This window comes from Syngnathus leptorhynchus, chromosome 14 (assembly GCF_054491065.1).
Source record: "Syngnathus leptorhynchus isolate UIUO chromosome 14, UIUO_Slep, whole genome shotgun sequence".
Lineage (NCBI taxonomy): Eukaryota > Metazoa > Chordata > Actinopteri > Syngnathiformes > Syngnathidae > Syngnathus > Syngnathus leptorhynchus.
The window spans coordinates 3,521,686-3,545,527 of NC_141208.1; the positions used below are offsets into that span (position 1 = coordinate 3,521,686).

Sequence of the window (23,842 nt, forward strand, 5' to 3'; positions counted from 1 at the left end):
CTGATGGTGTGGGGTACACTAGCCTGTCTTGTGTCCAATTGGAGCCGAAAAAAGGAGCCAAGACGAATGGCAATCAATTTTTTTTATTGTCGATTCATCCTACGTGCAAACAGCAAAAGGATGACGTTGACCTTGCAGTTGTCTCTTCGCTCATCCAAGTCAGAGAAAAGCTCCAACTGCAAGGCATGCCCGTCTTACCAATTGCACATTCTCGACAGGACGCAAAATAAAAGTGCACAACACGCTGCGGTGCCGCCCTCACGGCAGTGAAAGCAGAGCCTTTGCGTGTTGGCCAGCGGGTGGCGCAAGCGCGCTTGATTGAATGTTAAGCTCCATCTCCTAACACAACCGTGGCGCCGTTTGACAACCAAAAGGCATAGTTGTCTTAGAAAAGCATAATCACACAGTCAGCGAGCTCCGTCCCCCCGCCGCCTCGTCATGGGCTGTTGTCATGCAGCAAAAACAAGAATGACAAATGGCGATCAAAGCAGTTCACTCAACTTGCTCTCCAGCAAGTGGCGCGTCTGCCGCCCATGAGCACGACTTTGCGTTTGGGCTGTGCAACTTTCTGTCATGTGAAACTTGCGGGCGCACGCGTCTACCTTTTGTCTCTCTCGACATTCGACATCGCTCGTGCTTCTTGCGGATCTACTGACGATCAAAGCGCGCCGATCGAACGATACGTCAACGCAGCTTCGTAAGTGGCGCGCACAAAGCCGACTCGGTTGGCGGCACAGCCGGCACTTTACGGCCCCGGCCGGCGGCTCGCCGCGAAAGGGCCGAGATCAGGAGTGGTCCATGGGTTCGGCCCGCTCGCTGTCGTGGCTCTCCATCTGGTCCTCGTCCTGCGTCGGCCCGCCACCAGACGGGGGCCGCGGACGGCGTGCCACCGAGGCCTGGATAGAGGAGACCATTTCCTGAAGTTTGCGGCGCTGCTGCTCCATGAGGACGGGGTCTGGACCGTGGCCGTCCTTCACCGTCACGAAGCCTGGCGCCACGCGTACCGGCTCGCGGCCGAGGTCAGTGCCGTCGCTGTGCTGGCGCGTGATGGGCAGGTGCTCCGGCTGCGGCGGGGAGACGCTGCGGCTGCCCAGCGAGTGGCCCTTTCCTTGGAAGGCCTGGACGGCATGCAGCCGCTCCTTCTTGCGAACGGCGCCGCCGCCGGGCCGCAGGGCGCCGTGCGACGGGCTGGCCTCTCCGCCGGCGGCGTCCGAGCGCAGCCGGGCCTGCGCCTCCTTCACGCGCTCCTCCACGTCGCCGCACACCTCGAAGTGGCCGGCGGGGTCAGCGCACAGCTCCACACGGGCCTCCGCTGCGTTGTACACAAAGGTGCGCCCCGTCAGGTGGGGCAGCGTGCAGTGCTTCCCGTTCATCAGTCCTAAAAACACGCACACGGGTCATGCTGGAGCCAAACCAAGGCTTTGACTCTGGCCAGTCCACGTGACATGGCCTTAACTGATCTCAACAACTAAGTGGATGTGCTAGAGAACAAGATGCCAAAGCAGCAGGAAAGGTCACAGCAATGGTGGAGGGTGAGCTGGCAAAAGCAATCTGAGAAGAGGAGCATTGTGTGACGTTGTTCACGAGCGGGCGCGGGTCCCCGGGCGCTTTGACGTACCCGTGTCCTTCTTGACGATGTTGTAGAAGACGCCGCCCCGCCGGAACAAATGCGGCAGCTTCTTCGCGTACGACCACACGTCCTCCTCGCCTGCAGCCACATCACACGCGCTTAGCTTAGCACACGCTAACAGGAAGCGGGCCGTTCATCGACAGCGACCATCCGTTCCTGTTGCTCGGGAATGAACGTTTGCTCACACAGCTCGTTTGAGGTTGGACATTTGTTACCGTCACACGCTGCTGAATGAAATGCGGGCGGCATGCTTACCCATCAAGGTGGCTAGCAGACACAATGAGGACATCTCGAGGTCGATGGCTTCCTGGAGGTCACGCTCGCTCGTCCTGGCCAAAGCCACGGCGTCCCGGCTTTCAGCCGGGGCCTCCTCCTCATCGGCGCTCTTCAGGATCTCCAGGGTGACCCGGTCGCCATGCCGCAGCGCAACCGGTTCTTGCTCGTGGCCGGTGGCCGGCGGCGGCAACTCCCGGGGAGGGAATCCGTGGCGGATGCAGAGGCGGGCGGGCGCCACCCCAAAGTGCTGGCCAATGCTATTGCGGAGGTCCGAGTATGAGGCGCGGGGCCCCAGGGTCAGGGTGGCGGTCCGGCCATCGCCAGCGCTCACGCGTATCTTCTTCTCCCCACCGGCCGGCGCCGCCGGGGATTTGGTGGGGGTGGCCGGCGCTGAGGAGAGCGCGGGCGTCCCCGGGGAGCGCTCCTTGGGCTCTCCCGGCTTGTCGCGCTGGCTACGCCGCTGCGAGAGGGGGGCTCGCTTGCTGATGCTCTGTTGGAGGTCACGCTCGGCCCGGCTCATGATCAGCTCCTCCTTGTGGAGCGTCTTGGCCTTGGGCCCCGTCAGGATGATCTTGCTGGGCGGGTCCGGCGGAGGCAGCGTGGCCTGCCCGGCGTCAGCCAGGCGACGGGCATGGGCGCCGTCCACTGCCACTGGGTTGTACTCCTCTGGGTTCCTCTTGGCGGTGTGACGCAGGATGGTATCCACCACCTTCTGCACCAGGACCTCGCTGCCGAACTCGCCGGGGAAGTGCTTGGTGACCAGCTTGATGGCCACGTCGTACACATTGCTGTTGAGCGCCGGGTCACCCTCGTACTGGAACCAGTGCACCGTCTCCCGGAACGCCCGGCCGCCCCATTCCAGCGTGATGAGGAAGGCCTCCGGGAGGTTGTCGTACTCCTTGCCCTCCCAAAAGTGCTTGAAGCCACAACCGCACTTGCCGCCCTGCGAGGGCGTGTCGGTCCGGTCGCCGTCGGCGTAGACCACCAGGCCGTCGGCCCGGACGGGGCGCACCGAGGCGCCGCGGCACCAATTGCAGGTGTCCAGCGAGCTGAGCTTGTAGTCGGGCAGCAGGACGTCACTCTGCGGGTCATAGGAGCACACCAGGCTGTTGAGGGGGAAGCTGTAGTTCTTGTCGGGGCGCAGCTGGCCGTGCGTGGACTTGGCTAGGCTGTGAAGCTTTCCGCCCGGCAGCAGCCAGTCGGGCGGCACGCGGAGCTCCGAGAGGGCGCCGCAGAGCAGGCAGCGGTGCAGGCGGTTCTCGGCCACTGACTTCTTGGCCGCCTCGGTCACCTCCTCGGGCTGGATGCCCACCACGCCCGTGCGGCGGTACACCCACTGGTGCATGTCAGCCACCAGCACTGGGTGGACGCCGTGCTTCTCCATGAAGACTTCCTCCATGGCGCCCACTAGCCGCATGACGTACTTGTCCTGCAGGCTGCGGTCACCGCCGACCACGCAGCCGCCGTCCGCCTCCGGCTTGATGTACTTCCAGATGAGCTGCTGCGGGACCCCCCAGGCCTTGGGGAGCAGGTGGGCGGGCAGCCGGGGCAGCGCCTCATTCTTGACGCCCACCAACGGGATATAGTGGTTGCGCCCGGAGCTGCTCCAGGCGATGCAGATAGGCTTGTTGAGCTCGCCGTCTTTGGCGCGGCAGAGCTCCTCGGCCACCAGGCCCGGCAAGAAGGTGGCCGAGTAGTCCCCGGAGCTCCTCATGCCGCTCAGCGAGTCCAGCAGGACGATGGGCCGGTGCAGGACGTTGGCCAGGCCAAAGATGTGGATGTTGCGCAGGCCCAGCGGGACGCCTTCAGGCGGGACGAAGAGCGGGTCGCACTCGTTGACGATGTCCTCCCACTCGGCGGCGTCAATGAAGTCCTGGAAGAGGGCCTTGTAGCGGTCCAGGTTCTGCTCAAAGTTCTGCTTCAGGTTTTCCCGCAGGGCGTGCCAGAAGAGTTCGCGGCCCACCAGCGCCCGCGACACGGCATGGACCAGGCAGTGGCCGTCCCCGTCCACGTGGACAGGGATGAGACACTCCCGGTTGCCGTTGGCCCGTTCGATTTCCTCCAGCGTGTCGTGGAGGTAGAGCAGGCTTCCCGAGCGGTCCTTGCCATAGCCCGCCGTGGAAACGTGCTCCGGCTCGATGAGGAAGGCCCGGTTGCCCAGCAGCGAGCAATCAAAGGTCTCGCCCTGGTTCATGTCCCTCAGCGGCTTGGCTTTGCCGCTCTGCTTGTCCATGCCGTAGCGAGTCAGCAGCGGCGAGAGCAGCTTGCAGTGGTAGTTGGACAGCCCCATCACCTTGACCGGCTCGCTGCCTTTCTTGGGGGGGCCCGCCGCGCCCAGAAGGGCGTTCCTGAGCAGGTTGTGGAGCACTGCATCTGGATCGCTCACCTCCTGAACGTTGAGGAGGTTCTTCTGCTCGTGCCGCTGGCCGCACTCGGTGCACTCGATGCTAACGGAGCCCTGAACGGGGAAGAACAGGCTCGCCTGACACTTGGGGTCCGGGCAGGTGGCCGACAGGATACGCTTGTCCTTCTTCTTGGAGCCGCGCGGCAGAGACATGTCGTTGGGACGAGTCAAGTCCGATCGTCACAAAAACTCGCTCATGGCGGCGCAGGGCCGTCCAAAGTGCTGCTGGCCGAGAAGAACAACACGGAAGCGGGCGGGTCTCTCTAGCCAGCCGCTCGCATTGCGAAACTAGTGACGTCACGCTGGGGCATGGTGGGAGTTGGAGTTGTACTCCAAGACGACGAGCACATGCGGACGAGCCGTCGTGGCGTACTCGTGTTGTGCACGCTCAGAAAAAGAGAGGAAAGCTAAGAGGGGTGCCGACCACAAACGAGCAGACAAACAAAAACGAGTAGCCGAGGTTGACTTCTTTGACACGAACGACGTGATTGCGAGTCCGCCTAGAGTGACCACAATGCAACGCGGCGTGGTGACGTTTTGTTCAATCAGGAAGTGACATTTGTTGGCACACAATCCATCAGTGTTCGGCTGTAATGTCCTTGGCGGTCCAATGTCGCCGTGATTTATCCGTCGTGGCCCACAAAAGTGCGCATTCATCACATTTAGTCGTCCAACGCTAGTCCTGGCGGCTTTGCCCAGCGCGAGCTAAGAAGCTAACACTGCTAGCTCGAGAAGCCTCACCTAGCTCGAGCGAGACGTTTCGTTTTTGTTCTATATTGCTGCTCGCGGTACACGAAGTGGCCGTCTACCGTCGTCTTTCTCGTATCGGAACCGCAACGAGCGCGCACACGCAGCCCCTGCCATGACGTCACACACGTCGTCACGCGTCTTTGTTGTTACGTGTCAAAAAAAAAATTAAAATTTGTTTTTGTTTTAATTAGCTAATAAAATTCCTCTGTGTGTGTATCTATGTGGGGAGTGTTAGTAGTATTTTAATGAAAGCTATTTAACCGGAATACGGTCGCATGAACATGTGTAACGTTTTGGTCCACTAGATGTCGCTGTGTTGGCAACGTCAGGACCTTATTTCCATGGCAACCGACAACCGTATCAATTGCATGGGCCTCTTGTGAAAGTCTATGCTCCTAACCTTGACTTCAATTAATCTTTCGTGGAATACGTCATGGGGTCAAGGAAAAATAAGTTTGGCAACTTTTGGAAGCTCCTCTGTGATGGATGACATGTACAAAGCACGAGCTGTTCAAAGTTGTTGGCTTTTGTTTATGGACGTTTTCTTTTAAATTATTATTGAAACGTTGCTGACAAGGAAACACCAGACAGGGAACAGAAGAGTGACACAGAAGGTAACGGAAACCTGATAACTTAACAATACTGTTTATTATTACACACGCGTGCTTATATGTCTATATGTGGATGGATGGAGGTCAAAGGTCATAGTGTTCTTGTTTGGATTACACACACAAAGTTCATAATAAGGCACAAAGTCGTTACAAATCACAGGTTAACTACGTCTTCACTTCAGTCACGTGACGAGATAAAGAACATTAAGAAAAAAATGGCGACGTTGACAAGCACGCGTGCCGCTATTAAACAAAAATGTGAACATCGGAAGAAAAAAACATTCACGCACGACGTATTCTTAGCACCAGTGTATCAGAGCGAATGTACAAAAGTTGCATAGAGTCCGGGCAACGTCACCACGTGAACGGTATGAGCGGTGGCGGGACCGACGAGGCTGCACTCGTCGGTCGCTGGAGTGCCTGGCGCAACTGACCGGAAAAGCGTTTAGCTTGCCGCGTAGCGCCAGTTCAGTTGCTAAAGATGGAGGCCAGCAGGGAGGAACATGGCCCAACGACATCACGCGCCAGTAGAAGAAATATTACACAGTCGGCCACAAAGGTAATGGTGGCTCGCGCATGGAAAACTAGTTGGAGGGACTTCCTGCGTGTCGTATATTATTATATTATAATATTTCGGCACTGTAGTCAGTTTGAAATCGTGTCCTGTTTTTCAACCAAGAGATTGACATCAGTGGTTTTTGCCTAATTAATATTAAAAAGAAAAAAAAAGATCAACAGACTAAAAGATAACGATTACTGTAGCCCTAATTTCTTCCATATCCAGTTTGAGGCTCTAGTACACGTGAGAAAAAGAGGGAGAGAGAGAAAGAGAGACACACAAAATACTGGAAGAGTGAAATGTTGTGACTACAATTTATCGCATCGTTGGACCAAAAACAAGTGATTTCATTGAGTATTTCCTTTTTTTAAAACAAATCATTGTTAAATCTGGCCACGCAGAGGAACGGGCCTCGACAAATCTGAAAAAGTCGTGCACTAAAGCACGGAGCTCGAGCTGGATATGGAGGACATGCAATAAACGCTCAAACAGCAAGTGGTTGGAAAATGTATTTGCCGCAGTGTCTTGAGACAGACCTCTGCGGGATCCCTCAGGATCTGGTATGATAACCATTTTGGCGGCCATGATGATGTCACGTCAGAGAATCAAACGTCGGGAGGTGGAGCATCAGTGCCGATGAGCCCTTCCCTTGTGTGGTGGGGCGCGGTGGTGCGCCCGCCCAGGAAACTGGCACTTGGAGGGACTTCCTGTTGCAGCGGCGGCGGGCGTGCAGTCTCGTGGGGTTCGTGCTGATGGTCTCTGGTGCTTTGCGCTTACGCACAGTTCAAAAAAAGACAAAAACAATCAAGGTGGAGTTTTGGTAAGGCGTTTGTGGCGTCTCGCGGCGTCGGGCTTTTAGGCCTTCTCCAGGGACGGCGTGTTGAAGCAGCCGTCGGGCAGCGTGTTCTTGATGTCGTTGAGGTTGGCGATATCGGCGCGGATCTCTCTGATCTGCTGGTCGTAGTCGCTGATCATGGCCTCCTGTGTGCGCGCCACGTCGCTGAGCTTCGTCAACTTGCTGTCCAGTTCGCTAGCGGCCATCTTGTCCTTGGCGCGCCGCAGAGACTCGTCGATTTGCGTCAGTTTGCTCAGGTCCACTTTGTCGATGTTGCCTGAGGGGAATGAACCAAAGTTGAAGATGAACTTGTCCAAACACTGGCCCGGCCTCTCTTCTCTTACCGAGTTGCTCCAACAGGGCGGCGATGGTGCTGAGGACCGTCTTGACGGCGCTTTTGGCTTTGCGGGCGTTGTCTTCGGCTTCCTTGGCGTCAGCCGAGGCCTGCGGCGAGTCGGGCGGTACGTCAGCCGCGTTCGGTCAACGCGGACGTCATCCCACATCAGGTGACCTCAAGTCAAACACTCGCTGTGCGTGCGACTCGAGGTCACCTGAGGTGGCCATCACGTGACGCTATGTGACAACGCGGCAAAGAGCGAGCAGCTTGGTACCATGGCGGCCACAGTGGCGTCCCGGTCGGCCTCGGCCTTCTTTTTGCTCAGCTGCTCCTCGGCGGCGCTCAGCTCATCCATCAGGGTGTCCGTGTCGCCTTCCAGCTTGTCGGCGTCCTGCAGGGCCTTCTCGGCGTCCTCCTTGGTCTTGGCTGAGCCCTGCGAAGAGGCAGGACGGGAACACGGGTCAGGTCCAAGTCGGGCACTCCCACTTAACTTTTTGGTGGCAAGTTTGCAGCAGCGGGCGAGGGCTCCACCTTCTGCACGTTGGTGGCGATGCGCTCGGCCTCCTCGGCCTTGCTCTTGGCCTGCCTGGCATCAGCATCAGCGTTTCCTAGCGCCTCCTCGGCCTGCCGGGTTTTGGCATTGGCGGCCACCACTGTGGCGTTAATGGACGGGATCCTCTTCAGCGCTTCCTCCGCCGCCGTCTTGTTGTCGTTGACGCGCCGGTCGAAGTCTGCAGAGAATAAGCCGATGCTGCCGTTTGGAGAAAAAGCCAAATGACGAACGGGTTCGAGCGGGGCTGGTACCTCGCAGGTTGTCCAGGATGTTCTCAGCTTCGCGGAAGGTTGACTGGGCTTTCGTGGCCGCCTCCATGGCCGTCGCCTTGGCGGCATCAGCACGGGCCAGGAGCTGGTCGGCCGTCTACGAGACGACGAGAGAGGAGAAAGGAGATCGGCGGAGAAAAAACACATTTTCATTTCAAAAATAATTCCAAAGCCTGCTTGGCAAATCCGTTGATAAGTTACCTGCTGCTCGCTGCGACCTTTTTCCAGCAGGTTCTTAACTTCCCGCACTTTGGGCGCCAGGTCGTCCCTCAGCTCATTGTACTCCTTCTCTGCCTTGTCGATCAGGGCATCCAAGTCGGAAGCCTCCTTCTTGATCTTGTTGGCCTCCTCCTGCAAAGGGCAAGCCGGTAGGTTTGCGAGTGCCATGTGGCGGCGGCGGCGGCGACAGGGCGGCGGCAGCGGCACCTCCAAGGCGTGCGTATGCAACGGCGGCAGGCTGGTGAGGTTGGCGAAGATGTCAAGGGCGTGGTTTCCGGCTTCCTCCGCCTCCGCTTGGACTTTGTTGGCCTGCTTCTCCAAACTCTTGGCCAGCTCCAGCACCTCTTTGTATCTGAAGAAGGTGGCCCAAGTTAGACGTTGACGAAAGCCATGTCTTCAAGTACACGTGCGAGTCTCGGCTCTTTGGCCACCTACTTCCTGTTGAGCTCGTCTATCTGGTGCGCCGTCTTTCCTTCTCCGTCCAGTGTCTTGTGGAGTAGGTTGTAGGCTTTGGTGGACGTGTCATTGGCGTCATTGGCGATCTTCTGGATCTGGTCGGCCTCCATCTTGTGCCTGCGTCAACAAGACCAGTCACACCGCCTGTCTTCCAACCTAGATCCCGCCCTCTCTGCTCTCACTTGTCGGCCAGTTTGCGAGCTTCCTCCGCTAGCAGCGTCATGTTGTTGGGATCACCGTCACCGCTTGGAGATTTGATGTCCTGAAATAGCACGGCGCACCTTCAACACGCGCCCCGCAACAGAGGAGAAGGGTCTTCACACGCACCACTTTGCTGATGGCGTCCTTGGCCTTGTCCAGTTCCAGTCGAGCGCGTTCGATGAGGTTCTCGGTCTGGCGCACTTGGTTGCGGGCGCGGTCGGCCTGCCCGCCCGTCTGCTCCACCGTGGCGCGGACGTTCTGCAGACGGTTCCACTGCGTGGTGAGCGAGCCATTGATGGTGTTCAGACGCTCCAGCAGGCCTCTGTCCACATCTGAAAGGAGTCAACCGTCGTTATTTTGACTTGACAACGTGAATCCCTTCAAGATTTTGTATTTTATAGCTATGAAGCAAATTGGTGGGCGCCAAAAGCTCCCGTACCCTTGCTGGAGCGTGCCTCGTCCAGGAGGTTGAGGACGGCGCGCTCGGCCTCCTTGAGGCGGTCTTCGAAGGCCTTGTCGCTGACCGTCTCCTGACCGGACGCCAGGTTGTCGATGAGGGTCTGGAGCTCGTGGATCTTCTGACGCTGCTGGTTCACCTGCCGCCCGCAAAAGCACCCGTGGCGTCAAGGTCTTAAGCAGATCCCCGGGCAGGCGGACAGGCAAAGCTCCTCACCTTGTCCCGGACGAGACTGTAGCAGGAGGGACACTGCTGGCATCCAGGTGCCGAGCGGTTGTAGAAGTAGTTCTCCTCGCACATGTCGCAGCGGGCGCCTACAAAACCGGGCCGGCAGAGGCAGCGGCCGTCCTCCCGGCATTGGCCTGACTGGGCGCCCTCGGGGTGGCAGTCGCAGGCTGATGTGGGAGGGGGAGGCGAGGGTCAGAGTTGAAATATGGGCGGCGGCGCGAGACGCCCGTCGGGCAGCCGCTCCTACGTTTGCATCCGGACGAGCCGAAGCCGAAAAAGTTGACCTCGCAGCGCTCGCAGCGGGGTCCCGTGACGCCGGGCTGGCATTCGCACTGGCCGGTGATGATATCGCACTGGCCGTTGGCAGAGCCGATGGCGTCGCAGTTGCACCTGCGAGAGCGAGGAAAGGCCAGACGTCGTCGCTTTTTCGAAAGCATCACACTCTGTACGCTACGCTCGTTTTATCACTTACCGCTCGCAACCGTTTTGGCTACGCAGGTTGAAGAATCCTGGCCGGCAGGCGCCGCAGTCTCGCCCCGCTACGTTGGGCAAGCAGGGGCACTGGCCCGTCACCACCGAGCAGCTTGTTTGGCCATCCGCCGTGCCCAATGGGGAACACGCGCACGCTGACAGAGGGGGAGAAGCGTTGAGGCACCGAAAATCGAAACGAAAATCATTTGACGGACCGACCTTTGCACTTGTCGGCGGGGTCGGCGGCCAAGGCGCTGCCGTAGAAACCGTCCTTGCAGCGGTCACAAAAGAAGCCGCCCGTGTTGTAGATGCACTTGAGGCACTGGCCCGTCTCGCGGTTGCAGTTGCCGACGGCATTGGGGTCGATGTTGTCACTGCACTTGCAGGCGCGGCAGGCGCGTATCGGACCGCCTTCGCCCAGGGGGTCCCCGAAGAAACTGTCGTCGCACAGCTCGCACCGCTTGCCTGAGAAGACAAGGCGAGGGCGGCAGAGGTTTTGGCGCATGACGATGGATAGGTCGATCAAAGACTTTTTCCAACATTCACTTTGCTAGCCGCTAGTGCCAAAACTCGTTTCCCCGGGCGGTACCTGTGGTGCCGGCGGGACAGTTGGTGCAGACCACCTGTCCGCTCTTGGGGACCAGGGCACAGGTGGCGCCGGCGGGACACGGGCAAGCCTGGCAGTCCGAGGACGTCCCCCTGGTGGCGTCGCCGTAGAAACCGTCCCGGCAGCGCTCGCAGCTCAAGCCTCCGGTGTTATGCTGACAGTCGCATGCGCCTGCACACACGCGGAGAAGGAATTGCACAAGAGGGGGGGGGTGAGCGGCATCTCCATTGCACCGACGAACGGGAGAGAATCTAGATGGCGGCCCACCTGTGGTCGGGTCGCAGGCGTCGCTGTGGCCGTTGCAGTTGCAGGCCTCGCAGGCGCTGAAGGCTCCCAGTTGCGGGTGGGCGCGGCGGTAGCCGACGGCGCAGTGCTCGCAGCGCCGGCCCTCGTAACCGCGGGGGCACGTGCATTGCTCCACCCAGCGGGCCGGGGTGCCCGGGCCACGCCGGGCCGTCATCAAGGACACGTCATCCAAATAACCGGCACCTGCAAGATAGTGGCGCTGAGTGAGGATGACTTCTTTCCCGCACACCCCACTGTGCGAAAACATCGCAACGGGAGATTCGGGACTTGGATTGCCGCGGCTCGACGTACTCTGCTCGCTGTAGGTGCCGCGAATCTTGATGGCCGTCAGGTTGTGGAGAAGTTTCTGGAAGTCCGAGTGGCTGATCGCCGGCCTCCAAGGGTAGTCGGCGCTGTTGTGGAGTCTGTAGGACCAGCAGAGAAAGACAAAGCAGCAAAATGAAGGAGGAGGAGCAAGAAGGAGGAAGAAGGAGGAGGTGGTTACTTGTTACCTGAAGACGTAACGTTGCTTCTCATCGGCGGGATAGGCGTTGCCCTGGGCGATGAGGGGCACGGCCACCCGAAGGCCGGCGCCCTCCAGGACCAGATCCTCGGCGGACAGCCGGCTGTCGCGACGGTCCACGTGGAAACTCAGACTCAAGTTCTGACCGAAGCTCAGCAGCTGGTCGCCCAAGAACTTGTCTGGACACGCCACGAGACACAAGGTCAGCTTCACGCGCGCACGTACTCGCCTCGGCTTGGTCCTTCGCTTCGACCCGCCAGACTGGAGGTAGGAGTGCCATACAGGCAACAAACTCAACGCAAATTTGAAAGAAAACAACCGATGGCTAAAACAGCTGCCGATGAATCGTATTAGCTTTTGATTAATCGTCTCTACTCTTTGTATTTGCATGTCTGTTTACTTGCATCGTGCTTTTGTGAGCCTATTTTTATTCGCTCATTTCTCCATTTGTGAGCCCGTCATCGCAGTATCGTATGGCGCCCCATTTCCTCGAGCAAAACGAGCGAGCGAGCCGTCACTTGGTGTACCTGGGGCCACAAAGTACATGGGGAAGTAGTCCTGCGAGAGAAGCGAGATGTCCCGACTGTCGGCCGACCATCGCACTGGCACGTCCGTCGCATCGTGCCGTCGGCCCGTCCACTCTTCCGCATCTGCCGAGAGACACTGTCAGCGCGAGAGAGGCGCAGGCGAAGGCGCCCGCCTACCTTGTTCAAAGTCAGAGCTGAGCGTGTGGACGCTGAAACCGGGCGCGCTCTCGCACACGGACGAGTGAAGGAAGCAGAAACACGGAGTGCAGCCTTCGGCGCTGTTAGCGTCCATGTTGAAGAAGCCCGGCTTGCACCTGTAGGGTTCAAAGGTCACTCAGCCTGCGTGTGGAGACGCCGCAGCCGGTGCGGCTTACCTGTCGCAGGCGAATCCCTCTACGTTTTCCTTGCAGCGACATTGGCCCGTGCCGACGTCACATTCCTGAGTGCTTCCCGAAGGCGAGCACGAACACGGCCTGCGCAAAACGCGTCGTCATGGCATCGAAGGAAGAGTCGGCGAGAAGTCGCCGCCGGCGTTCCGCCTCACCTGCATCCAGCCTCGGTCAGACTGTGGAAGCCGGCCTGGCAGCGGTCGCACTTTTCCCCCGTCACTCCCGGTTTGCACGCGCACGCGCCACGCTCATTACACTGGGGTGACACGGAACCTGAACGAAATGGGCGGGGATGGATCGTAAGCTCCTGGCGCAGGCTCCTGGTTAAAGCGCTCATTTGTTAGGCACACGGTGGGCCTTTTTTATGTCGCTGATGTGACCAGATTGCCGGCGGTCCGCTTTTCGAAGGCGGGGTCTCACCCACAGAGTTGCAGGCGCAGGGTAGGCAGCGACGGCGGTCGTCCGGGGCCCTGAAATGGCGCTCTAGGCAGCGCTCGCACCTGGGCCCGTCCGTGTTGTCGGCGCAGTTCTTACAGTGACCTCCGTGGCCCGTGGCTCGGTACAACTCGGCGTCAAAGTAGCACTCGGAAGTCTTTCCGCTGCACTCGCACGCTGGTGGACGCAAACGGCGATGTCAAGCGAGGGCGGCGGCACCGGCGTCGACGCTCTCTTACGTAGACACTCGTTGGCGCTGTCAGCGGTGGCTCGACTCCACGGACGGTCGTTGTAGAAGGCTTTGCAGAGCTGACAGTCGGCTCCCTCCGTGTTGTGCTTGCAGTTGCACACCAGGCGACCTCCGGCGTCCTTCAGGCACTCGCTGGCGTGGCCGTTGCACTTGCACCTGGCCGATCAGGGTCGTCGTGATATATGTGACTATGTGAACTAGCTAAGAGGGCCTCACGTTGCAGACAAAATACATCGAGGGGAAAGAAAAGCGCGGCGGATGACGTTCCCCGAGAGCGCGGGCCGGCTTACCTTCCCCCCACGGCAAAGTCGGAGATGGCGTAGTAGTAGGACTTGAGTACTTTGGGGTCGTTGAAGACTTCGTCGCCGAAGGTGTTGAGGCGGTTCAGGGTCACGCGGATGTCGGTGGCCGTCACCCAGTCCTGTGGCGGCACACAGCGTGCTCAACATCATGACGTAACGCCAAGCCACAAGGAAAACTCTGCCTCTCCGATGGGCCTGTTTCGTCTTCCGTGCAATATTTCGGGCGTCGGTACGATTTGCCGGCGCAAAGGCACATCGGCTTTCAAAGCGAGCGCCTTCGTCGCAGCCGACACGTGTACAAGGCTTGTTGAAAATACCCGCTCGGCCCCGGACGTCCGCTCTCGCTTTGTCACGGACGATTAAAAAAAAAAAAAAAAAAAGTGTGTTACACAACGAGCCGCCAAGGCCGGCGCTCGCTATCGGCAGGAAGCTTATCGCATCCCTCGGGTGATGGAGCGAGAGCTCTCTCGGTGCAGCTGCTCTGAGATCAACAATGTACGTCTGGCGGGAGGACGGCGCGCCGATGCCGAGACAAACAAACGCTCGACACATGCGGCTCGCGAGCACGCGTTATCTCTCACATCCGCCAAGCTCTTTCTTTTGTCTATAACAAATTCTATTTTGCAAGATGCAAGGCCTTCTTTTTAGAACCGAGACCCGCTTGGAACATTTGAATTTCTTCTGAGCATTGCACAATACTGGAACTCTAAAGGGGAGGGGGGGAGCAGTTTGGAAGCTTATGTTGGTTGGCTGGGTGCTTTTGTTTGAGCAGGTGCTCGCTCACTTGACTTCCTGAATCCAAAAAAGGACAGCCTTTGTTTTTGTCACTCATTAAACGGGAGGAGGTGGGCTTCTGGCTTCCAGGAAGTGGGCGTATCGCTTTGGATGAGGTTGTCATCATTGGACACGCCGCAGCTGTTCCGGACCTAACCCCTCGCCGCCGCCACTGCAGCTTCGCACTATCAATCACGCGAGAATCCCACGTGCGCTTGATGTTTGCTGGCAGGGAAAAACTTTTTGATTGATTTAAAATAGCCGGACAAAATGTACTTTCCCTTTTTCACCGGCAGCTTGTGTTGCGCTATTGGCGGCGGAATCCGTCTTCCTCGAATGCAGCATTCGTGTCTGTGTTTTACGTGTTAAACCCCGCCCTCCGGAGAAGGCCGGAATGTCACACGAGTGCGCAAAATAGCGAGGCGGCCGAGACGCACCTGCAAGACGGGACTGTTGTCAAAGTTGTACGCGCTGGGCCGGCCCTCCAGCGTGGAGAAGGCCACGTTGCCGCCCGTCAGCGGCGAGATGTCGCTGAAGTCGTCGGTGCAGAGCGCCCGCTGTTCGTCCTCGCCGGTGCGGATGAAACCGCGGCCCGGCTTGCCGTAGGTCTTCTCGCACGAGCCGCTGTAGAAGGCGTAGGGCGTCCAGGCGCCGTCCTCGGCACCGCGCTTGTAGATGGCGAAGCTCTCGGGACGGCTGGTGTGGAACTTGAGCCTCACGTACGTGATGTCGAAAGCCTTGCCTGCCGGTATGAAGCGCGCCGCATGCAAGAGTGACATCATCAGAAGTGGTATGCGTGATATCATCCTATGATGGAAACATCTGCTTCTTTGGTGGGCGCCATCTTGTGGCTCCAGGACAAGGACGCACACGCATACCTGACGAGTGTGAGCAGGCCCGGGCCCGTGCGTGAGGAATGTGCTGTGTAAATAGGGTGATGTCGAGGGGGGGGGGGGCTCAGCCGGGGCCTCGAAGTGGAGAGTAAATAAAACGGACAAAGCCCGTTGTCTGACTTTCTTCCGGCAGGAAACTCAAAAGACACGGCAAGCGTGACGTCTGTTGTGAAAGAATGCCAAAGAACGGCAAAAGGTGTCGAAGCAGGTGGCGTGCCTTCAAGGCGACTCCGCCTCCTCCTCCGACTATGGTGAACAGCAGCGGTAGACCCCTAGTGAGACAGCCCCCTCCCCCAAGGGAGAGCTACCACCACCAAGACAAGTCCTGACAAAAACTTTCCATCCCGAGACCCCCCAGCACTTACATGGGGAAAGGGGGGGGAGAGGACGGCTTGTCGAGTGTTTGGCAACAATGTATTCAGTACGAAATCAAAAAAGAAAAGCAGCAGACTCAAGTGAGATTGCCTTAAAAGGGGCCAGTGGGGGGGGAGGTCGTTTTGTGTCCCCTCGTCAATGAAAGGAGAAGCCGCCGCTTAGGTGCTTCGGTCATCTTGTAGCAGATTCTAACAAGAGCGCCACCAATCCCCTCACTTGCAAGGTCCCGATGACCTCACCGCATTCCCAGCAAATCAAAGAAGGCTTTGAGCCTTCCCGTGGGACGGAGCCGGGTAAAAGGTCAGCCCAGCCGCCCACGCGCACCTCCGTCTTGTTAACAGTCCACAATTGTTTGCCACCAATCGTGCCGTCGCATGCGCCGATATACTACATTCTTTGACATTCTTGTGGCAGCCATCTTTGTTCAAAACTTCACGCACACACACACACATGATCTTACTTCAATGAACATGTCAAGCAAGTTCAGCATTTGCTTGAGAGAAGATGAAAGAGTCTTGCAGGTGAAAACCGGCCCAGTGTGAGGGTGTGTGTGTGTGTGTGTAAACAGTGTGCTAATTAAAGGGACCACCAAAGACCACCAGAGCCCCCCCCCCCCAAGGTATCAGCATAGCAGGAAGTCAGGAACAAACACCAATGAGCTCATCATCGTTGTTGGGCAGAATGGGCATGCTTTGTATGTATGTTTGTAACCGCCATGTCTACCTGTATAGCAACAAATAACCTTGCGAGCATCAACACGTCGTCCTCACAAGACCCCCCCTCCCTCCAGCCGCCCCTCACCCCCCCCCCCCCCACCAGCTGCTTCTGTTAAAAATTCCCACACTGCCTTTCCTTCCCATAGGGCAGGAAGTCACTCAAATTCCTCAAATGACTAACTTAAGCCGCAGTCCAGAGATGCAAATGAGCTTGGACAACAACTTTAGCCTCACATTCCAAAAGGCAAGCAGGTGGCGCATACGATGGATGGCATGATCGGCACAGACAACTTCCGCTTCGAATGACAACACGCAGCGCATTCCATAAGCATAAGCACCCATAAGCCAAACGGGCAATGAGCGGGAGCGCCGTCACGCGCGCAACGTCGGTGACCTTTGAACTCCACGAGACCGTTTTGCTGCCGGGCATCCATATACAGTATCGACGTGGAGGAAAACATGTTGGAGGTGACACACAGCGACGTCGCTGGTGTGTTTAAGGGGCAGCGAAAGAAATGACAATTTGACCATATGTTAAAAGAACGCTTTGCTACGGTGATACGGGCTTGGGATGGCGCCATCAATTGGAGCGCGTCAGCTGAGCTTCCAGATGTTCCGCATCGCGTTCCCACGCCCAGAAGGGAGCAGAGGAGGGGTCCGATTTTCAACAGCTGCTGGCCGGCTCGCTCGCCGCCTGATTATTTTCCCACGGTGAGCGCTCTGGTCAACTCCTGGCGAGCGGTAGAATCTCGCCTTTGAGGTGATGTGAGGCGAGCGCGGCGCCGCAGCAGCAGCGGGACGTCCGGCTCGTCCCCAAGCCGGCGGCGTGAGCGCAGGCCTCGGGAATGCGGCGCCGCGAATGCCCCGCAGAAATAGACGGCTTTTTTTAAATGCCCCGAAAGACGAGAGCGCTGACGCAAATAGCTTCGGGATGGGCGTCGTCGCTGCTGGCGCGCCGGCGCGTCTCACCTGGCGCGAGCTCGCTCAATGTCAAAGTTCAGCCAGCGGCGGGAGCAAAGGGACAAAATACAAGTCTCGTTTATGGCGTTACTATGGAGATCTGAGGTTCCCAAGCGCCATAAGTGGCCTGTTGACTTATTCATCGCACGTTACAAAGTGCAAAGAACAACTGCCGACAAACATATCTCAAGAACCATCCCGTTTCAATGATAGTTTTCAAAAACATTTCCATTCCCATATCAAAAAAAAGTTTTCAAATGGATGGTTGAGAAAAGTTGAAAATTGCTTTTGCTGTTTTCCAAAGCAGCGCTTCAGAAAATGGATATTTGCAAATGTCTTATTTCGGGAAAACAATCATTGTGTATTTATGGCCGATGACAAAAATTGGAGAATCTTTTGTATTGAAAGGAGCAAATTTTGGACGGTTTCATATGAAATGAGGATAGGCGAAGAGCAAAATCCTTACAGCGCAATCGGATAAGCGATTAGTTGGGGATGAATCACAGCACGTAAAACACGATACTGTGACCGCCAGCATGCAAATTCCCATGACACCATGGGATACCATGGGAACATAAAGCTAGCATGTTCTCAAGGGACACTGTTTAACCAGACACGCGTGTTCCCATGTTGCCCTGAGCCACCTGGCAGGAAGGCTAGGGTCCGTTTACGTTCAAACTGCGACATAGGACGAGTATGCCAGGGTATCTTATTGGTGTCAAACCTGCGGCTTGGGTGCCAGTTATGGCCCGCCACCTGGCTTTGGGTGGCCCGCATCGGGTGCGTGCAAAAAGCTGCAGCACACTAACAAGAGGAGCTAAAACTCAAGGTTGCATTCCCTTCCAGAGCCTTCCATACAGTTGTTGACAAAAATTAACTTTGCTGCTGAAACGACCAAATTGATGTATTGGTTACTGGGGTAGGAGAGCGAACGTCAACATACGTGTGTGCGCGATCGCACGAGTTCCAGACTTGATGCCGGGGCTCTTACCGAGGTGCAGGGTGAGGTTGATGGCGTTGGGGTACTGCACCCCGGCCAGCATGGTCTGGCTCTGCCACCAGGTGGTGTCCTGCTGGTTGTTGTAATCGGTGAGGTAGGCGGCGCCGTGCTGGTTGCGCAGGTCGCGGGCGTCGCAGATGTGGCACGACTTGGTGACTCCGGTGGCTCCCGTCTGGACGCAGTACTCCTCTGCGGGGCTCCCGCACGTGTTGGTGGCCACCACCGTCACGTTGAACGCAGCGTTCACAAACTCCGGCATACAGCGATGCGCGCGCCCCTGATCGTCCGTGCACTCATCCATAGCGGCGCCGACGCCGAGCGTTAGGACGGCCGTCAGCAAGACCACCGCCAGGGGGGACCACCGCGGGGAAGCAGCCGCCATATCGGCGCTCCTCACTCTCCGCAAGACCGCGACGCCACTCGAGCGGCAGGCACAAAGTGAATCAAACTCGGCAGACTTGCTCAAAGCAGGCGCAGCGGGAGACGCGAGGAAGTCGGGCGCAAGTTGCGGGCGAGCGAAGACGGAACTTTTTGCGGCGAGTTGCGGACGAGCTCAGCACTTTTTGTGCGCCGCCATGGAGTGCGAGAAGTCGACTACACCCTGGAAGGAAGGGCAGGCAGGGTCGCAGCGCGCATGCGCAACACCCGCGGATTTAATTTCCGGCGGCAGAGCGCACTTCGAGGCGCGGCTTAACTTGGGGTGAACCTTGACGTTTGACTCAGGCCACACAGATTCTCCACCTTTTTACAGTATTTTCTTTTTAAACTATTTCCTTAGCGACTTTAACTATGCGCCGTCATGTGACGTCGGAAGTGGTAAATGCCACTGACCAAAATCTGATACTGACTTCAACCATACGGGGAGTGTGCCGTCTGCTGGGGACTTGTAGGTACTGCACCCATCTAACTTATTTTGAAAGTATGTGGAGGACGACTTTTGACCTCAACTTTTGATCCCAATGGCCTAAGCTGACTTAGCTCTCCAAATGCTCGCTTCAAAGTGCACATGAGTCGGGACTCGGAAGTCGGCGCATCTCGGTCCGGTAAATCAGAGAACTGCACTTCCCAGGATGCACTACTTTGCGGCGTCAACGACTTTGGAGAGTCCGCTCCCGAGTGATTCAACTCAATGAGAAAACTGTCTCCGAAGTACCTCGGGAGCATTTGCGGGTCAGCTGCACGTGGAAATCGACTCCGAGCCGCGGCGTTTGCAAGCGGGAGGCAGCCGTTGCATGCCGGGTAGCCGAGGCGGTGCGCGCACTGTTTCTGTGCGAAGGAATGAGACGGCTAAACCCCGCTGCCTGTCTCCGCGGTCACCGAGCACCCACAGCGGCCGCGGCTCTTTGAGACGAGCGATGAGGTAACGCTCGCCCGGCGGGCTCTGATTTTGTCCCATGTTCTCTTTCCGCTCATGCCAGGGCGAGTGGCGACCAAGACACGTTGATGCGAAGGCGTCAGCTGTTTAGCCTCTTAGCAGCCGGCTAGCGCGACTTTTCAACTCTGTTGTTGTGGGACAAGCTGACAGCGCCGATAGCTTCGCCCGCGCTAACTGTTGAAAATGGCTAGCAGTCAGGCGTCAGCTGTGACGTTTTATGACGTTTAATGACGCAACCACGGCATGGGCATTACTACGTAATTTGCTGTTATCACGACTGCGGTGCGTTGTTACCTGTGTGACCGCCAGGCGGCGCTGCTGCACTGGAATTGACCCACCGTACCGCGAGACCAAAATAAGCCGTCGGTGTCCGAGTCTCTCGATTTTGAGCATCTGGCGATACAATACTCAATTATTTTTGGTGGTTTTTTTTTTATTTTCTCTCCCAAAAGTTTCACTCAAATGATTGGCCCAACTTCCGATCAGGTCAACCCTACTGTCATGCAATGTCAGAAAGTGTGTTGTGGTATCATGTAGGAGCGAGGCGGTAGGACCAGCTGATCTGGCGTCTGCACCATGCTGCGTTGGTCCACCAGTTGGCGCATCCTAAGTCAAGTCGCCGCTGCCGCATCGCCCGCTATGCACGCTACCCGTCTATACGCTGCCGGGGGAGGTGGGAGTGCGGGGAAACGAGGAGGGCTGGCTGTTCTTGAGATGCCGTCCCCCCATCAGTACCAGGTGCTGCCGCCGTACCTGCCGTACCTGGGGCCTCGGGGAGCCCGCTTTCAGCCGCCGCCGCTGCCCCGGGCCCACCTTCGCACGCAAGTGGTAGGCAAGAAGAAGACGTGGAACTTCATCCAGGAGAAGATGAGCTACGACACCTTCTTTACCATGAAGCGACTCATCGAGCGCTCGAGCCGCCCTGACGAGGTTCTGCGGTGGCTGTCTCAAAACCCGACCAAGATCTCCCACAACCACTATGCCGTTGCACTGCACAAGATAGCGCAGCTGCTACAGGCCGCCCCCCTCCAGCCGCTGAGCGACGACGAAGCCTCGGACGCATGCGGCCGGCACGTCTTGGAGCGGCAGGACTTCCTGTCTCTGTGCGATGCCGTCATCAGGGACTGTTCCAACTTTGACAACTTCAGTGTTGTCAACTGCCTGTACGCCGCCGCAGCACTCGGTAAGTCACCAGCCCAGAATGCTATCGGAAAAAATGGAGGTTCCCAAAGGCCACGGTAGAGCCTCGGTTCACCAAAAACTCGTGTTGCGGCCGAGCGAGTCGCTAACCTGTTCGGTGGTGTGCTGTGTGGGGGTCAGGACTTCCCGGCGACTGTCCGATGGTGGCGGCGCTGGAGGCGGAGTGCCATGGCCGTCTGGCGCGCTTCAACCAGAAGGACGTGTCCATGGTGTTCAGTTCCAGCCTCAAACTGCACCCGGGCAGCCAGCACCCACTCGCTGAGGCCTGCCTGCTGACTTTGGAGAAGAACCTGGAGCGAGAGCGCCACCCGCAGACGCTCTTCCTGCTGCTGTCATACTACCGCCTCAAATGGCGTGGCGGCACCAGCGACGAGAACGAGGCGGCGCCTGACCCCCAGCGGGTACTGGCCAACAGGTAACGGCTAGCGGCAATGTCTTCAATACAGATATGAAAGCTTAACCACGCCGGTGGGTCATTTTTCAGGAAGATCTTGCGTCTGGTCAAACACACGCTGGCCAGCGTCAGCGGCGTGCGAGACCAGGAGATGGCGCTGCTGGACGAGATGTTGGCAGCCTGCGCCCGGGAAGCCAACAACAAGAGCTTGGAGTTCATCTTCAGCTCGCACCTCTTCTACCAGAACAGACAGGAGAGGTTCATCAGAAGCCTGGCAGGTCCGTTCACATCAACATTTGCCCAAAATTGACCACATGGAGTGGACACTTTTGCATTGGGGCCAAACAACAAGATCATGATAGACGAATAGCAGACGGCCTTGAAAAATAGGCGCCGGTGGGCCAGGCGCTCGTTAAGGTGTGTGGCCGTGTGTTTGTGTTAGACGAGCTTCCTAAGAAGGAGGACGGCCTGAGCGTGGCCACCATGTCGCTCATCTCAAAGTACGTGGCGCGCCATCGTCTCCGGGAGACGGCCTTACTTGACGCCATTGCGGCCTTCCTGGTCAGAAAAGCAGAGCATCTGGACAGCAAGGTGAGCAGGGCCGGCGGCCGTCCTCTAACCTGACCCTGACTCTGTATCACCCTGGGTGCACACAGGTCATCCAGAAGCTGGTTTTTCCCTTCAGCAGGATGAGCTACCGTCCGGCCAACGAGGACCGGTTCTTCAGGGTCCTGGAGGAGGTTCTGGAGTCCAAAGCACTGAGTTCCCCGCTGGCCACCGTCAACATCCTCATGTCACTTTTTCAGCTGGGCCGCTTTCCGGGTGCCGTCCTGCATCACGTCTTCTCCCCCGCCTTCATCAGCAACGTCACCGGTCGGTAACCCGGTCCGGCTCGGCCCGGCCCATCTCACGCTAACATCCGTCCTGCCCGCAGACAGCCCCTACGCCCTGATCGTGCGCCGCTACCTATCCTTGCTGGATGCCGCCCTGCAGTTGGAGCACCCCCACTACCGGGGCCCCCGCCTACACCCCAAACTCAAGGTCCTCATGTTCCACCAGGCGCTCACCGCCGACGAGGTGAACCGCAAGTACAGGTGAGCTCAGTCGGTCGTGAGAACCGGAAGCCCGAACACGTCTTCAACATCGAAATCCATTGCAAAAAGAATCAAGCTGAACCGTTGAGTAATAAAATTGATATCGTGGCCATTCTTGCCAGAACCATTATTGGCCTGACCCAATGTGTGAATGTGCCAGTTATAAAGGTGTCGTGGCCGAGGCTCTGCGACAGCTGGTTGGAGATAACAACTACAAGCGGGACCAAATACTTGAGCCCGGATACTACACAGGTACACACACACACGCAGCACTCAGCACACGCAGCACGGCTCACGTCAATCTCGTTTTCTTCCAGACTTTGTGTTGCGAATGGATTCGTCCGGTCGGGTTCTTCCCATGCAGTCGAGCGGGCATTCGGTTCCGGGCTTGGCTGTCGGATGCACTCCACAGGAAGCGGATGACATTGGCGACTTGTCGGCCTCCTTGGCCACACTGGACGTAGGCACTCGGGAGGCGGCAGGGGCCGCCCACAGCGGCGGCCCCTCGGACTCGGGCCCCCAGTGCTACGTGCCCGCGGCGGAGTACCGTTTGCCAGAAAGCCAGGAGAGCTCCACACTCAGTAGTCCCCCCTCCGAGGGCCCGCTGCCACCAGAAGAGGATCCGGGACTGGCGACCGTGGCTGCCACCTCCGCCCCAGACTCTCTCTTCCAGTTCTCCATGGGAAAGATCCTGGAGAACGAGGCAAGCGCGGATCTCCCCACTGACAAGGGGATGGCTCTCTACAAAGCGGGGACGCCCAGCGATGGGTCCACGATGGAGGCCGCCCAGCCTCCGCAGAAAGAGCAGCAAATAAGGAGGTGGGTCAGCTCGGCTGCAGACGCACGGAGACGCAATTTGATGCCTCGTGTCGTGAGCGCGCTAGCCAATAAATGTCATGGCGTATTTTCGCGACATGACGTGTTCCCCATTCAGGTTGGTGATCTCGGTGAACGACAAATGGCACTACTGCCACAACTCCAGCGTCCTGGTGGGCTCTCGCGCCATGAGGGACCGCCACCTGAGGCTGCTGGGCTACGCCATCCTGCAGGTACCATGAAACACTTGTAACACTCGAGTGGATGCCGAGCTATGTTAACGCGTCGCGCGATGTCTTGCAGCTGCCCTACCACGAGCTGGAGAAGCTGAACGGCATCGAGGCGGTCAAGACGTATCTCCGCGCCAAACTCCACGACATACCTCCGTGAGCCTTTAGGCTTTGCGGCCAAAAGGTTTTCTCGGAAATGTGACAAACGGTTGACGATAGGGTGTCGACTGATGTGTGCGCGCTGTCCAGGGTAACAGTGTTGTGATTAAAAAAATATGTTTTAGTGGCAGCGAGCGATGACTGCTCATGGATGGGGTGAAAGGTCAGATTATTATTATTAAGAGTTAATAAATTTAATGTTCTCGGTCTGAGATGGTGTCATGAACGATCACATGATAAAAGGATAAAAGTGCTTTTATTTCTTAATCCCATTTTTTTAGG

At 57.7% G+C, this 23,842-nt stretch overlaps 3 protein-coding genes across 4 annotated transcripts; 1 reads left to right on the forward strand and 2 right to left on the reverse strand.

The window, feature by feature from the left end:
• Nucleotides 1-67: 67 nt before the first annotated feature.
• On the reverse strand, nt 68-5,173 carry vcpip1 (valosin containing protein (p97)/p47 complex interacting protein 1). Its single transcript, XM_085930961.1, has 3 exons — nt 1,886-5,173; nt 1,619-1,708; nt 68-1,378 (listed from the first exon to the last, which is right to left on the reverse strand). Exons 1-3 carry the CDS (start codon nt 4,461-4,463, stop codon nt 786-788), a joined length of 3,261 nt encoding a protein of 1,086 aa, XP_085787087.1. The 5' UTR covers nt 4,464-5,173; the 3' UTR covers nt 68-785.
• A 516-nt stretch (nt 5,174-5,689) lies between these two features.
• Nucleotides 5,690-19,413, reverse strand: lamc1 (laminin, gamma 1). 2 transcript variants are annotated; one of them, XM_085930009.1, is made up of 28 exons: nt 18,284-19,407; nt 14,786-15,090; nt 13,563-13,693; nt 13,262-13,428; nt 13,008-13,199; nt 12,743-12,860; nt 12,573-12,671; nt 12,376-12,512; nt 12,199-12,321; nt 11,661-11,850; nt 11,461-11,573; nt 11,131-11,352; nt 10,846-11,034; nt 10,476-10,721; nt 10,258-10,411; nt 10,033-10,175; nt 9,774-9,952; nt 9,540-9,696; nt 9,227-9,432; nt 9,082-9,161; nt 8,879-9,016; nt 8,651-8,795; nt 8,426-8,575; nt 8,207-8,321; nt 7,934-8,133; nt 7,677-7,835; nt 7,410-7,509; nt 5,690-7,342 (listed from the first exon to the last, which is right to left on the reverse strand). In XM_085930009.1, the coding sequence occupies exons 1-28, from the start codon at nt 18,672-18,674 to the stop codon at nt 7,086-7,088; spliced, it is 4,806 nt and encodes a 1,601-aa protein (XP_085786135.1). In that variant the 5' UTR covers nt 18,675-19,407; the 3' UTR covers nt 5,690-7,085. The 2 variants fall into 2 exon arrangements, with proteins under 2 accessions (XP_085786135.1, XP_085786136.1); XM_085930010.1 differs by lacking the exons at nt 5,690-7,342; nt 7,410-7,509 and adding an exon at nt 7,553-7,576 and having other exon boundaries at nt 7,638-7,835; nt 18,284-19,413.
• Nucleotides 18,499-23,769, forward strand: fastk (Fas-activated serine/threonine kinase). The gene is made up of 11 exons (XM_085930011.1): nt 18,499-19,652; nt 20,205-20,850; nt 20,988-21,282; nt 21,352-21,539; nt 21,704-21,852; nt 21,918-22,134; nt 22,196-22,355; nt 22,516-22,607; nt 22,673-23,174; nt 23,290-23,404; nt 23,475-23,769. Exons 2-11 carry the CDS (start codon nt 20,244-20,246, stop codon nt 23,559-23,561), a joined length of 2,412 nt encoding a protein of 803 aa, XP_085786137.1. The 5' UTR covers nt 18,499-19,652; nt 20,205-20,243; the 3' UTR covers nt 23,562-23,769.
• The last annotated feature ends 73 nt before the right edge of the window (nt 23,770-23,842 follow it).